At 50.2% G+C, this 14863-nt stretch overlaps 1 protein-coding gene across 4 annotated transcripts in view; it reads left to right on the forward strand.

Moving 5' to 3' along the window:
• Window positions 1–14863, forward strand: part of ZZEF1 (zinc finger ZZ-type and EF-hand domain containing 1) — a 101263-nt gene that overhangs the window by 36308 nt on the left and 50092 nt on the right. For 3 of the 4 annotated variants that reach the window (XR_003612525.2, XR_003612526.2, XM_028124816.2), the window contains exons 12-24: window positions 200–311; window positions 1359–1574; window positions 2580–2680; window positions 3195–3364; window positions 4161–4294; window positions 6914–6984; window positions 7886–8000; window positions 10336–10495; window positions 11345–11466; window positions 11568–11690; window positions 12696–12862; window positions 12943–13024; window positions 13783–13984. Coding sequence is in view for 2 of the 4 variants with exons in the window: in XM_028124816.2 (XP_027980617.2) it covers window positions 200–311; window positions 1359–1574; window positions 2580–2680; window positions 3195–3364; window positions 4161–4294; window positions 6914–6984; window positions 7886–8000; window positions 10336–10495; window positions 11345–11466; window positions 11568–11690; window positions 12696–12862; window positions 12943–13024; window positions 13783–13984 (1775 nt within the window). In the remaining 2 variants the exon portion in view is untranslated. The remainder of the gene's footprint in view (window positions 1–199; window positions 312–1358; window positions 1575–2579; window positions 2681–3194; window positions 3365–4160; window positions 4295–6913; window positions 6985–7885; window positions 8001–10335; window positions 10496–11344; window positions 11467–11567; window positions 11691–12695; window positions 12863–12942; window positions 13025–13782; window positions 13985–14863) is intronic. The other variant, XM_028124817.2, reaches the window with a different exon arrangement.

Here is a 14863-nt window from a genome sequence, read left to right on the forward strand (position 1 = left end):
ATAAGGAGGCTGAGGAACAGGGAGGAAATCACCAACAACTACTTCATGTGCTTAGAGGCAGCAGTGCCACACCCGGTCCCTGACTGTTCGCTGCAGGCCGTCCATCTGCGTTAACGCCACTCAGATGGTGCCTTACTCGTGAGACCCCTGAGAAGTTTAGAAAGAGGACAATGCTTTGTGATCTCCACTGTGTTTACAGGGTTGGTTGCTCATCTGATGACCTTGGAGAGGATGACCCCATTGGCTGGTTTGAGCTGGAAGAAGAATGGGATGAAGCGGATGTGAAGTTGCAGCCCTGCAGGGTTGCCCAAGTAAGCATTAGCGAGTTGTGGCCTTCCCACAGTTGCCCACTCCCTCCTTTTACCCTGTCCGTGTTCACGGAGTGGATCGTATGCACCAGCCCCGTGCCAGCCCCGGAGCCAGCCCCGGAGGCCAGTCAGCTGTGACTGTGATCCTCACGGAGCCCGTGGTCCAGTGGGAGACGCCCCGGTGCAGGGACACACGGGGGCTCTGGCCACCCAGAGGAAGCACGTCCCACCCGGCCCGCAGGTCACTGGGGAAGGCTTCCCAGGAAAGGCGGTGTGCTGCCAAGTGTTGGAGGTTGATGAAGTCATCACCCACAGCCAGGCTAGGACGTGTGGGGAAGGGTGTGTGCAGCGGGGAGAGTGGAAACACGCTGGCCCGAGTGCACGAGAGATGTGTCTCCATGGCTGTGAGGGAAACCATGATTGTCTGGCCAGTTCATTTCTTTCACTTACTTAGTGTCCCTCTTAGTAAGAAGCTTCAGTAAGAGAAGGAAGAACTGTCTTCTGGGCTTAGAGGTAGTAGATGTTCAGTAAGTATTTATGCATCTGAGTAGTGGGGTCTGAACAGCTCTTGGCAAAGGAGCTTCCACTGTAAGAAGCAGAGAGTTTGCATAGCAGTTGGGCTTTCAAATGGCTTTGGCTTCGAGCAGACAGCGCCGTGTCCTGGGCTGTGGGCGGTATAGATTAGTTGGGAGCTTTGCGACAGTTGTTGACTGTTTTCACCCTAGACCTGATTTCTGATTCAAAACGACTTGGCCACAGAGCACATATACTTCTCTGATTCATCCTGTCTTACCCTGTGTTTGCCCTGAAGATGGGGTAATGCCATTTCTCTTATTGGGATCTTTCCCAAAACCTGACTTGAATCAGCACGAGTGTTTTTTTCCCATTTGTTGAGATGTCGGACTTCTATTTTGTGCCCCATGCCAGGCAGAGTGAGACCTAGTAAGTCATTAAAGTCATAGAGGGACCTTCCCAGAAAGGCCTTTATCTCCCTTCCATTCATAGTCGGGCTTCTGAGTCCTTCTCCTCAAATCTCTCTGTCCTTTCTAGTATTTGATGGTGAAGTTCCTCTGCACCCGTCAGGAGTCGGCAGAGCGCTTGGGCGTGCAAGGCCTTAGCATCAGCGGGTACCTCCGGCCTGTGCGAGCCGAAACGGAACAGCACGTCGTCTGTGCCCACTGCAGGAAGGACGGGGAGGAGAGCGTCTGTGGGGCCACCCTGCTCCTCAGGACACTTCAGTTCATTCAGCAGCTCGCCCATGACCTGGTACCTCGTTCCTCTGGGGACAGTTAATGGTGGTGTTGAGGGAAGTGAACAGCCGCCGGCGAAAGCGGGCCCTGTCAAGCCATGCTGTAGGGACCTGTGCAGCTAGCTTCACACTGCTGTGATGATCGGGGGAGCAGGGGAGGGAGATGCTGGGCATCCGTGGTGTCAGTCACTGGGGGACCGTGTGGTATATGGCTGTCAGAGTGAGGCTCCCGGAATAGACCTACAGACAGACCGTGAAGACTTCCGCTGTGATTGCCGGTGGTAGTCTAGGGAGACCGAGCAAGTTTATGGGATTTCCGTCTCCCTGAAGTCCGGGGAGAATTATTCCTGAGGTACAGGTGAATTCTGTTTGCTCCCTAAAGGTACCAAAATGTCAGGATTTAAAATCATTTCTGTTCCTGACACTGATTTGTACAGTCACCAATAAAAATACAGTGACTTCTGGCTCCGGGGAAGATTCTTGCCACATCACTATAGAGAACATGGCTTAGCTCAGGGATCGGTGGGGCGTCTCGCCCTCCCACACGGGGAAGGCAGCAGTTCTGCCTCAGGGCGAGTTTGGAGGCTATGACTCAATTTAACTCTGGTTTGTTTGGTCTATGTTATTCAAGCTCTCCTGTCACAGCAGAAAACAAACAGGGGTGGGTGGGGTGCTTCGGAGCCGCAGGGGCGCTGGGGCAGGGTTCAGGCGGGCGGGGGTCAGAGCATGCCGCCCTGTCGTCCTGCTGGTGTCCCGGTTGTGGTGTGTATGGAGTCGGGGAGTCCTCGTGGGGGGGGGGGTGTGCATTTACACGTTTTCTCACATCCACATGCACACACACCCACATCTGTAGAAAGTTTCACACCAGGAACAGTGGTTCATGCACTTCTGAGTTGGTGAGAGTCAGCATCGGCCGTATGGGAATCCTACACCCTTTCACATTGAGGAGTAAATGAGCCATCACAATATTTCTTTAAATGCATTTTCCACTTTATTTTTTCTGGTTTTTATGATTTTTTTAGGTGCAGCAGAAGGAAAGTGGCTTAAGATATAAATCTTTTCTGGACTTCGCGGGTCTTGATTTGCAGATCTTCTGGAATTTTTACAGTAAATTAAAGCAAAAGTAGGTCAGAATTTGTTATAAGGTGATAATCATATAAACAAAACTGAAAACTAAGTTTTACATTCCAAAAAGACCTTTTTTCTTGTAAGATTTTTTGACTTCTCACTAGTTTATATTGTTCTTGTTTGAGAGAACGGGTTATTATTGAAGATAACATCTGACGTTTCTTTAACATACTTTGGGCAATGTTGCTGCAAACATTTTGTCGTCTGATTCTCATCACAACCTGGTGGGGAAAGCAGGTCAAGCACTGTGCTAATGCCCTCATTTTATAGATGAAGAAATAGGATCGGAAATGTGTGTCCTTGCCCCACTGTGGGCAGACTCAGGCAGGGTCTGTGTTTTCAGACTCTGCCCAGTACGATGTTCTTTTCATTCTGCCTCTCTTCCTCTCTCTGGCCGCCTTTTTACCGAGCCTGCTGTGTAGATGAGAGTCCTTTTTCGACAGCTGTTGGCTTTGGAGGGTCAAAGCAGCCTGCCCTTGTGCTCTCTGATACTCGTTGTCTTTCCGTAGCCCGAGGGAGGAGTGCCTCTGCGCCCAGACCCTGCTTCTGCGGCTCCTGCAGAGCTGCTTCTCAGTGCTGCAGAGAGACGGGCCAGCCGCTTCAGGGGGGGCACAGGCTCCCCGGCAGAGCCCGGGAGGGGCAGGGGCCGCCAAGGAGCTCCACACACACTTATGTGACGGTAGGCATTGGGCTTGTCTTTGTTTTTGTATTTTATTTTTTTATTTTTGTAAAAAGGATTTGTCTATTTTACGCAGAGAGAGAGCAGGAGAGCATAAGGAGGGCGAGGGGCAGAGGGAGAGGGAGAAGCAGGCTCCCCGCGGAGCAGGGAGCCCGACGCGGGGCTCGATCCCACGACCCCGGGATCATGACCTGAGCCGAAGGTAGACGCTTAACCGACTGAGCCACACCCAGGCGCCCCTGGGCTTTTCTTGAATATGATCCTGTGCTGGTAGCCTGCCAGGCCTCTTGCTGTAAGAACAGGGATCCTACGATCATGCAGGCTCAGGAGAGGGATCACTGTGTGGGAAAATGAGTGTTTCCTTGGATCTCCTTTTGAATTGTTATTTTGACTTCAGGATTTATTCTCTTGTCAGCACCTCTTCCTCCTGGTTTCTGAGCACAGATGTGTCACAGTGAGAGTGGTGACTGTCACATTCTTCAGTCGTTACTGTAGAGAAGACACTGGGACGGGAGGGAGGGGAGAGAGGTAATGATACACAGGGAATAAAACACACGAACCAGTGAAGTTACTTTTAAGGCTTTGCCTAGTTGCGGCTCAGAAGGAAGTAATGAAATGAAAACTGGTACATATAGTGCTTACGTTTTTTCAGTGTTTCCTTCTACCACTTCGGCCGTAGAGGTTTTCACTACACGATGGGGAGCAGTGAGTTTATGGGCTAGTGAAAGCGGATACATATGTTGTGAGTGAGTGCATGGGAAATGCTAAAGCTGATTCCATTGTTCATTTTCATCAGTGGTGGACAGGGTGGACGGAGACTCTGTGCCCATGGAAACATTAAAACAAGAAGTCAGGAATACCCTTCTCAATGGGGCTGCTGTCTTCTTTCCTGACCGACAGACCCGGCGGAGCCATCTCTTCGCCATGATGGTAATCATTCATGTCAGAAGGACGGGCTCCATTCCTGAAGTCTGGTGGGATGACATTTATTAGTCTCTGTTTTCTCTGACTATCTCCTCAGTTTCAGTTTTCCAGATATGTAATTAATACTCCATATGCAGAGTTCTGTGGGGAACACAGACGCCTAAGGACCCAGCACCGCCCTTAAGGAGGGGATGGCAGATCGTAGCCTCTTGTCTTACAAAGGGGGGGTATGGTCTCCCCATCATCTTCATGATTTGCCTGCAACCAAGCATTCTTTTTAACATTCTCACTTTTTATTATGGGGAAATATAAAACGAATACAAGACTAGAGTAAATATAACACCTCCTGCCCCACATGTGCCCATCACGTAGACTTGGCAGTTGTAAACTCGGCGAATCTTGTTTCATCTGTGACCTGCCCCATCCACTGTCTCCCTGCCCTTCCCCCAGTATTGTTTCATAAATATCTCAGATTACATCTGTAATGGAATGCAGCCCTCGCAGACCCCTTCTCCGTGTCACTCAGACATTAGGAGAGGTGGGTGAAAAATGCTTCCAATATTTATAAGCATTATGTTACCAAGTGGACATATCCTGTACAGAGATCCAGATTTTTAACTCTGAAGGCAGTATTTCTGTGTGAAAATGAGTGTGATACATGGAGAAAGATATTAATGATAATGTAAGACAGAACAAAAGTTTCTCTCTCTGGTCGGGCTCTGTGCTCAGCACGGAGTCCGCTTGTCCCTCTCCTGGCCCATCCCCCTCCAGGCGCACATGCATGGGCATGTGCTTTCTCTTTCTCAAATTATTAAAATCTTAAAAAGAATTTCTCTCTGTAAGCCATACTGAAAACATCTAGATCAGGGAGCTTCAGAGTTCCCAGTGTTCCAGTGATGGTACAACACAGGGAAACATAAATAAAGGGTAACAAGGAAGCAAAATTACAGGCCAGTTTTACTTGTAAACATTGTAAGAAAAGCCTAACAAAATATTAGTAAACCAGTCCAGTAAAATACAGAGTCCTGACTGAGTTGGATTTACCCGAGGAATACAAGGCTGGTTTAACATTAGAAAATTAGTAAATGAAGTCAGAGGAAAAAGTTATGTCAATAAATACAGAAAACATTTAAGTAGGATTAAATTCTGTTGATTAAAACTATAAAACCATTAGCAAACTCGAAGTAGAAAGGAACTCCCTTAATCTGGTGGAGGGCATGTGCCCCAGACTTTTAACAAATGGTATGCTGGATGGTGGATCCTAGAAGCAAACCTCTCAAAATGAGGAGGAAGACAAGGGTGCTTACTGGCCGCGGCTTCTCCGGGAGGTCGTGTTAGAGGGTCTGGCCAGTGCAGTAGGACAAGGAAGAGAAATTTTAAACATAATAATTGGAAAGGATAAAATAAATAATTCTTTATAGGTAATATGGTTATAGATTTTTTTTATTGTCTGTAGACAAGCAAGTAGTAGAATTACTTATAGGAGTTTGATGAAGAAAACTAGATCCGGCATTTTAAAAAAGCATTTCTAAATGCAGCAGCTAATTAGCAAATGTAATAAAGTCTCTGTGGGATGCATAGAAAGAAAGGAGGGAACCAAATCATAAAATGTGGTCTCTGGTGCCAGAGGACTACAGTCCAGCTGGGGACACCTGACACAAGAAAAAAACCGCAGATGCATGTAGAGGAGACTCGTGCTGGGGCCAAGTGACTGCGGATGGTTTCAGAGAAGAGGAAGGATCTTCGGTTGTTTTCAGCTCTCTGCAAACTTTGCACGTCAGCCTGAAGGATCAGTTTTCACACAGAGTCATGACCTTGGAAGCATCCGTTGGCCTGATCCACTGGGCTGTGGGCGGGACTCCCATCTTGCTTGTTTACCAGAAGCATCTACCAGGCCGCTAGGCAGTGATTTGTTTTGCTAGCACGTGTTCCATGCAGAAGAATGGAAAAGGACATGTGAGCTCTCGAATGGCATTGCTATCTGTTACCAGCCCCGTCACTTTCCCTTTGCCGGTAGGGTTATATTTTCCCTGCTCATGCTGATGACTTGAACGGCATATCTTGTGTCTCCCCTCCTCCTGTGCCGGGCGGGGCCCTGGGTCTCAAATCCTCTGGAAATCCTCTTCTGCGCCTTGCCTAACGGCCAATGTTTGGTACGTTTCTTGAATGAGGAAAGTGCCCCTAAAGTAGCCCAGGAGCCTCGTCAGGAGATGTGATCCCTATAACTGTCACTATAGGTTGCTCTGGCTTATGTTGGGAAAGCTTAGGTCCTATTTAAAAACCAAGAGAAAACTCACAAGAAAGGCACCGTTCCTGCCCTTTCCTCTTGCAATGTTGTGCCCACTGGTGAAAAGTACACATCCTCCTAAACATTCGTATCAAGATTTCCTGCAGGAAAGCTTGGAATTGGGAACTTTAGCAGTGAACCCAAGTACACCTGCCGTCTTTTGTTTAGACGGGTGATTCTGCCCCTGCCGAGCACCGGGCCAGTGTCAGTTGGGTGCCATGAAGCGTGGGCCAACCCCAGCTTTCCTCTGGAACAGTGGGCAGTGGCATGTCATGCTGCCCCGGGCTCCGGAATGTCGTGGAACGGGTGTTCTGATTGTGCACTTTGTTGTTTTCTAGAAGAATGTCACCGAGCAGGAGCACAAGCAGTCCCTGCAACTCACTTTCCGTTCACTGTGCACGTATTTTAGGTAAGTTTAGGGTGCTTTACGGCCCTCTAATATTTCACATCTTTGCAAAGTTTTCTTTAGCTATACGTGCCCTCTGCTCAGCCACCTTTCTAGAGGGAGATGCCGCTAGTCACAGGAATGACTACAGCAGTGGTGGAGTACTAATCTTGCCAGAAGTTTAATCTGAGGCCCAGTCCTCATGAGACCGTTTCGAATAGGACCTGCTGGGGAGCTCTTGGAGCACTTCAGCTTCTAAGTGATACCTGAAGACACAAACTGAAGCCAGAGGAGCTTGGTGTCCTGTACTCAAGTCTGAAAACCCAGAAGCATAGAATGGTAGTTTAGCAAAGGGAGTGTGCTGGGAGGGGATGACTTGAGATTTTTACACGCTTTGGATAGCAAAGCAGCTAATGGGCCTGTAGGCTGCATTACCAGAGATACAGGCTCTCGAAGAAGGGAGGGAACAAATAGCCCAAGTTCCTGTCTGCACGTCAGGCTGTACCTAGTGCGAGAGCAGACTTGGGGGTCTCTAAAATGGGTCTGGACTCGAGGATCAGGGGCGATGAAAGAGCCTCAGAGCTCATGTGGGGAGCATTTGAAAATCTGGGATGTTCAGCCTGAGTTAGCGTGAGATGAGGTGTACTTCTTCTTGGCGGTCAAGGTGATGTAGTCATCAGATTGACTTCTCAGAGTCTCTTCTAAGGACTTGAGGGTTTACAGGCCTGAGCTTACTAAGGACATGGGGGACAGACAGTGGCCCAGACTCAGCTGGAACCTGGACTTTTTCCTGACCCAGGCTCCTCCGCAACCCATAGAACTGGCACTGAAATCTTGCTGGGTTCTTTTTTGGACACTTTTAAGACAAAAGCATGAGCATGCCCTGCCCGAAACAAGGAGTTGTGACAAATTTGTGTCCTTTCAGTGATAAGGATCCAGGTGGCCTTCTGCTCTTGCCTGAGAAAGGTGACCTGGCCGACACGAACAGCAGTGAAGTGCTGGCGGTCATGAGCACCCTCCTGTCCGTCGCTGCTCGAGAGGTAACTGGCGGCCGCTCCGCCCCCTTCACCCCGTGACCCAGCGACCGCGGGCGCCGCCCCTGTTAGCCACAGTGTGATGTAGCTTTGCCCTTGCGGCCCCTCCAGGGGGGCAGCAACTCTCAACGGCCTGCCGTGGCTCCTAATCGCCTGCTCCTGGGGCCGGTCCTCTGCTAGTCGGCGAGCCATAAACGTGTGGACACGCTCCTTGAGATTTCCTCTGGGGTGCGGGTTGACCGAGCCAGCACTTAGGCCTGTGTCTGTGGTGTGAGTTCTGTGGAAAACTGCTTTAGCTTTTTTAAAATTTAAGATTGCTTAGTAAACCCACAGGCTAATCAAGTCTGAAAAGATAGTGTCTTTTGTCTGTGCTAACATTTTCAAATTTTTACTTTATTTTTTTTTTTAACATGAAGGATTCTGTTTCTCAAGATGTAGTCCATGTGTCAGGTGGATCAGAATCACCTGGTGTATTTGGACAGAAATTTGGGTTTCTGGGTCCTACCCCACCTCTCGGACAGGATTTTGAGTCTGTGTTACACCGCACACCCCTGGGATTCTGACGTGACAGAACCCTGTGACTCGGGGACCAAGGATTGCTCTCTGGACAGAAAATGGACCGGGTTGGGGGGTGGTGACAGTGGGCCAGGCCAGACCACACGCTTGAGGCATAGTGTGACGGTAACTTGACGATAACTTCTTTTTGGCTGAACTTGAGTGTCTGAGTTTTTCCCCTTTTTTTTTTTTCTGTCAGTGCTTTACTGTTTTCAGGTTGCTGCTAGAGCCACGATTTCATGCATTCCTGGCTGCATTGCTCTTAGGGAGACAGCTTCGAGAGTGCCGGGTTCTCGTTTGCCAGGGTCACCCCATGGGCTGGCCACTGTGCAGACCTAGTATGACCTTCAGTCCAGGGTCATCTCTGTCCCGCTGGGAAGCCTGTCCTCTGTAGCTGCTGTCACATTCATGTTCTCTCTGGCTACCTTCTGCTTTCTGTCTCCTTTCCAGACTGTCTGGCCCATCTCTGTCTTCCTGGAAACTCCTACTCCAGCCTACTGCTCATCGGTATTTGCTCTGAGCCCTGTTAGCCATGCCTCACTCCTATCTGTCTTTATTTCTGCCACCGCCCGCGCTCACGCATGTGCAAAAACCCAGGGACAAGATGAGGAGAGGCAGTATTTGAAGAGGAGAATGGCTGTGGGTGGACTTTGAGCATGCTGACTTTATGGCTCTGGTAGGACTTGAGGTGGCAGGAGCTCCAGGACACTCAGCTGGAAATTTTGTAGCCATTGACGAACAGCTGAAGAGTTAAAGCCGCGACTGCGGTGCTCCCTCCTCACCCGTGGGCATCCGGGGGACGTCTCACCAGAAAGGCAGGGTGGCAGCAAGGAATCCCTGGAGGCAGAAGCCCAGGGAGGAGAGAGTTTCAAGAAGGACAGTGCTCAGGAGAGCCACTGACGTTACAGTTAAGTGGTGAGGCTTTGTTCTCAGGTGGTCGCCGGTGCCTTCGGGGACTGGTGTCGGTAAGTGGTGAGGCGGGACAGCGGCACAGAGCGGCCGCAGGCAGCTGTGTGCAGCGGAGCTCACGTTCCAGAGAGTGCGGGTACAGAGCAGTCCTTGTGCCCTGCCCGCCACACCCCGTGCCTTCCTCCCCGGAGGCAGCTGCCCTTGTGAGGTGTACATCGGTCTTTTCCCTCTGGCTTTTCCTGCGCAGCAGGCTTGTTTGGCCTGGTCACGTGGTGCACAGTCTTCCAGTCCGTGGTGTTTTCGAGGCTCGTCCATGCAGACATGCCTGCCGCAGTTGGTTTGTTGTCATTGGTGCGCGCGGTACTCCCCTGTCAATCTGCCACCGTGTATCCGTTTTACTTTGGAGGGGCAATTGGGTTGTTTCCAGATGGGGGCAATTACATGGAAATTGTGGTAGGAACGTATCTTGTGGTTCTTTTGTGCAAGAATTTACCCCTAGAGGTCAGGTGAGAACAAAGCTGATGGTTGGGGAGCCACAGAAGGGCGGAAAATGACTTTTCAGGTGGGATAGGTGTGGTTGAAGGCTCGGGGTAAGGGGCCAGAGAGGAAGGAGGTTTGCAGGTGTAAGAGAGAGGGGTTTGCTGGTGCGATAAGACCCCTAAGAGGCAGAAGGGGAGGATGCTTGCAGTAAAAACCATCTGGGAAGCCTCTGGAAAGCTGGAGGGTGAGAGAGGAGTTTTCACCTGCCGTTTCTCTCTGTCATGTTGGAAACACAGAAAGCTCTTAGCCGGTGACGGTTACTGTCCGAGAATGCCCATGCCTGTGTTCTGTGTTCTGCCCCCTTGCTGTGAACATTTTCTCTGTCTGCTTCTTGTAGTGTGGACTGCTGGTGCTCACGGGGGCCCACGGGGAGGCTGGCTCTGTGCTGTTCTCCCTGTTCTGGGCTGTCCAAGGCAGCCTGCTCTCCTGGTGCTACCTACAGCTGAAGAGCACGGACTCTGCAGTCAGAGGTGGTGCCGCTGACCTGATTGACCAGTGTGAGTTTCAGCCCCCAAAGTCCCAAACCCACCAGAACAGAGAACTCTTTGGGTTTTGACGTTCTTCTTTAGTGCCTCATGTGTGGGGTTACACAGAGGGTTTTCCCTTCTAAGTTACAAATTAGGTCTGTCTCTGGGTTGTTTTTTACTTCTTAAAATAGGGTTCTGTAGCATGTCTTTTTGCCCCGAGTGTTCTGAATGTGGTGGTATGCCTAGGAGTTTTCACCGTGGGGTCCTACGTCGTGCAGCACTCTGAGGTGACGCCACACTCTTCAGCAGAGCCGGTCATCCTGGCTTTAATTGAGTTGCCCAAACAAGAAAGTCTTGACCTTTTAAAGTCTAAGGCATATGTGACCACTGCTGTGGTCTTTGCAGACCCCCAAAGTCCTCTTGTTCATGTCCCATAAACCTGCAGAAAATGACATGACCTTCCACAGGTTCTGAGAAATGCGCACGTGGAAGATTGAGTCCCAGCAGTGTGACAGGACTGCTGACGGGGCCGAGTGCTGGCGCCTGTGGCTCGGACCGCGGGGTGGCCCACTGAAGACGGCCCCGTTGTGAGCAGAGGGAGACTTCAGCCTGGCCCCTGGGCTGCTCAGCCGGTCGATGATTCCCCCTCATCCTAAAGTAGCGAAGACTGAAAAAAATCACTCCCTTTAAAAGCGATCCTTCCCTGAGATTTGCACTGCTGTTCCTCCCTGAGGAAAACATACACATGACCCCAGTGGTCTTTCTGATGTGGGATTCTTGCCACCATACCTGTGACCCTCTCCAGCTTTGTTCATGATGACCAAGCAAGTGATGTGTCTACCACACATAATACTAATTACCGTCTTTATGTTTTGGTAGATGTGGGACAGTTTCTGGCAAGCATGAGAGCGATTTTGGAATCCCTTTTGTCACAGTATAGTGGAAAAACCATTGTAGAAAAATTATGTAATTCAGTGTTTTCGATGGCAGCCCGTCAACTGGTAAGACACAGTGATGGCCTTTGTAAAGGGGGAGGGTGGTGACCCACAGCCCCAGGCAGAGTCTGAGGTGGATGCTAAGTGCTTCGTTAATCTTCCTTTAGGTCATCTTTCTGCTGGACTTCTGCACTTTAGACATTTCTCATTGCACGCTCCTGAGAGAGTTCAGTACGCTAACAGAACTGTTGAGGCAGCTCTGTGCTGACCCGGAAGGAGTGCTGAATAAGGTAACCAGAGTGGATGTCAGAACCCCCGCCGCATCCCCTCTTGAGAGTGATGTGACAGTGCTGAGTGAACCCTACCGTTGAGGTTGCCCCTGAAGACCACCCCCCCCCCCATGTTTTAGCAATGGTTTGCCAACAAGGATGAATGGCAGCCCGCCTTGACCTGGTGTGGTCAGCATTGGAAAGGAAGCTGTATGTCGGTCAGTCTCCTTTCACAGCACGTGAAGTTGTATAAAACCACATAAGGGAAGAACCAGATTGAAGTCTAGAAGAGAGACTACATGTTGAAAGGCAGGTTAGAAGGTTTGGTATTTAACAGAATTTTCTCCCTATTTAATCTCATAGAACACAACAATTTTCACTACCTTCTTTGAGTCTCAAAACAACTCTGTGGGAACAGAAAGGGCATATATTATAAAGCCTTTTTTTTTAAAGATTTTTTTTATTTATTTGACAGAGAGAGAGAGAACAAGTAGGCAGAGAGGCAGGCAGAGGCAGAGGGAGAAGCAGGCTCCCCACTGAGCAGGGAGCCCGATGCAGGACTCGATCCCAGGACCCTGGGATCATGACCCGAGCCGAAGGCAGCCTCTTAACCTGCGGAGCCACCCAGGCGCCCTATAAAGCCTATTTTAATGGTGAAAAAGCAAAGACTAAAAATGGAGAGAGAAGGGAGGATGGGCTTAGATTTGCCAAGGTCCCAAATTCAGTGTTTTTCCCACTGGAAGCTCATGCGAGTAGTGAATTGCAAGAAATAGCTCTGTCAGGCCAGGAAACAGAAGCTAGTCTCAGAGGTACCGCCGTGCACTGGAAACCCCATGTATCCTCTGCTGAGGGCTAGATGCATGCTGACCTGTGTATGCAGGTGGGACACCGGGATTACTTTAGCTTGTGTGACCGTCTGTGTCTGGTGTCCTGGCCGTCCGTCTGGGGCGCTAACACAGATGCCCAGTTCACTATGTGGTGGGACACAGAGTGACCGAAGCTTGCTTTCTTGACTTGTTTGTGCAGCTCGATGCAGAGACTTGGCAGCAGGAATGTCCCGTGGTGTTACATACCTGGACAAAAGAGTCTGCCCACAACTATGAAAACAATTGCCACGAGGTGTCTGTCTTCGTGAGCCCGGGGGCAACCTACTTTGAGGTGGAATTTGACGAGCGGTGTGAGACTGAGAAAAGGTAAGACTCCCGTGGTCTTTTCCTAAGCAATAGTGGGTTAAAACGAGAGCAGGATAGTAATGGAGATTATGCCTTCCCAGGTATGATTATCTGGAATTTACCGACGCTAGAGGTGGAAAAACACGCTATGACACCAAAGTTGGCACCGACAAGTGGCCTAAGGTGAGTGGTGCTCCCAGAAGTGAGGTGAGTTTCTGCACCGACTCCCTCCTTTGTCAGCCCTTGGGGGTCTGGAAGGGAAGCGTTTCCCTCGAACTTCTGTAAAAGGAAGAGCTCATGTCCGAGTTGGCAATGACAGCCAGCCACCTGTTTTGTAGATAAAGTTACTTCAGCACCCAGCCTGCCTGTCGGTTGATGGGTCGTTTCTAGCTGCTTGGGCTCTGCAGAGGCCAACTTGAGTGGTTGCAACAGAGACCGGACGGCCCAGGAGGTCTAATAACTTACTGCCTGGTTCTTCACAGCACCGTTTGCCCACCCCTGGTTTCTGTCACATTGTCCGGTGTGAGTGGGGCATTGGTCCAGGAAGGCGCAGAGCATGTGGTGAAAGCCAGGAGTGCCCACTGGAGGCTTGCGTGGTCTCAGGGGCATGGTGGGGGGGGCGGGGGGTGAAGTGCTGCTTCCCGCCATTGGCGTGCTCTCTGGTGGTCTCAGTGGGGAGCACGAGCACCATCTCTGGATGAGCAGGGAGTGGGCAGATGGGCGTCCAAGGTTTAGAAAACTGCCAAAGTTGCTTCTTCACGCGGTGCAGTCGTGGATTTTGCATTTCAGCCGCTCCCTTGTCTCTTTCTCCTTCAGTCACCTGGGTGGGTGTGGTGAGGTAGGATGGTGAGAATGCAGACCGATGTTAGATTTAGAGTTTCTGAGTCTTGAAGAACATGCTTGCTCCTGAAGGACCTCATGGCTTCTGTGCTTGTCTCTAGAAAGTGACCTTTAAGGCTGGCCCTCGGCTGCAGTTCCTCTTTCACTCTGACAGCAGTAACAACGAGTGGGGCTACAGGTTCACCGTCACCGCCTATGGCCTGCCCGACGTGGCCGTGTCCTGGGCGCTGGACTTACAACTGCTCGTTTCCCGGCTGATGGGACGCCTCGCTGCCCAATGCATGGCGCTCAAGTCTGCGCACCGTGAGTCTCACGCATGTTGGCTCCACAGAGGGGCAGGGCGGAGGTATGGACAGGGTGCCCTCGTGGGCCTGCAGACCACACCAGACCGCAGCATAGACCGCTCGGTGCCGTGGCTGTAAAGTGTCTCGACGTGGACTTTGGAACACATCCCAGGGGCTGCTGAGGATGCCCTGTCTGGAGGACGGCTTTGGTCATCTTCATTTTCTTAGTGAAATTTGGAAGGCAGAAATAGAATAAATTTACCAGTATCCTTTAAACCACGTGAATATTTATGTTAAATACAGGAACGTGGATTTTGTCTTAAAGTGATTTCTTCAACTTAGTTATTAAATACACCCAAGAAACAAGGATTATAGAATAAAACTTCCTACTGTGTTTTATTTCTATTTCATTTCTTGAGTTTTTCTGAATGTAAAAGGAAAATATCATGGAAATTGTATAATGGAGAAAGAGCGAGGAGAAAAGCCATTCCTAGTGCTAACACCCAGAAAGAACTCTTACTGACATTTTAATGTATTCCCATCTAGTCTTTTTTTATGTCTGTTCATAAACACATGTGGGTGGGTATTTAATTCTTCTTGTTTTTTTTTTTACAAACTTAAGTTTACAAATTGCGAACATTGCCCCCACTAAACACTTGTGCACGGTCTCCGGTTATTCCCCGGAGGTGGTCCTCATCTCGCTTCATCTCCTGCCCTGACAGGAATTGCAGAAGTGCCCGTAACCGAGGCTGTCCCATGGAAGGGCAGCGCCTTAGGGCGCCCTTGTGGTGGGGGTGCATCCAGGGTGCGTGCTTGTGTGCTGGGAAATGGGGGTGGGTCCCCTGCACGTCCTCAGGTTGCCCACAGACTCTCTGTCACGGGGAAGACACAGGGCTCT

The sequence above is a fragment of the Eumetopias jubatus genome, unplaced genomic scaffold (assembly GCF_037043125.1).
Source record: "Eumetopias jubatus isolate StellerSeaLion01/CBP00866 unplaced genomic scaffold, mEumJub1_p1.0 scaffold_10, whole genome shotgun sequence".
NCBI classification, from domain to species: Eukaryota; Metazoa; Chordata; class Mammalia; order Carnivora; family Otariidae; genus Eumetopias; species Eumetopias jubatus.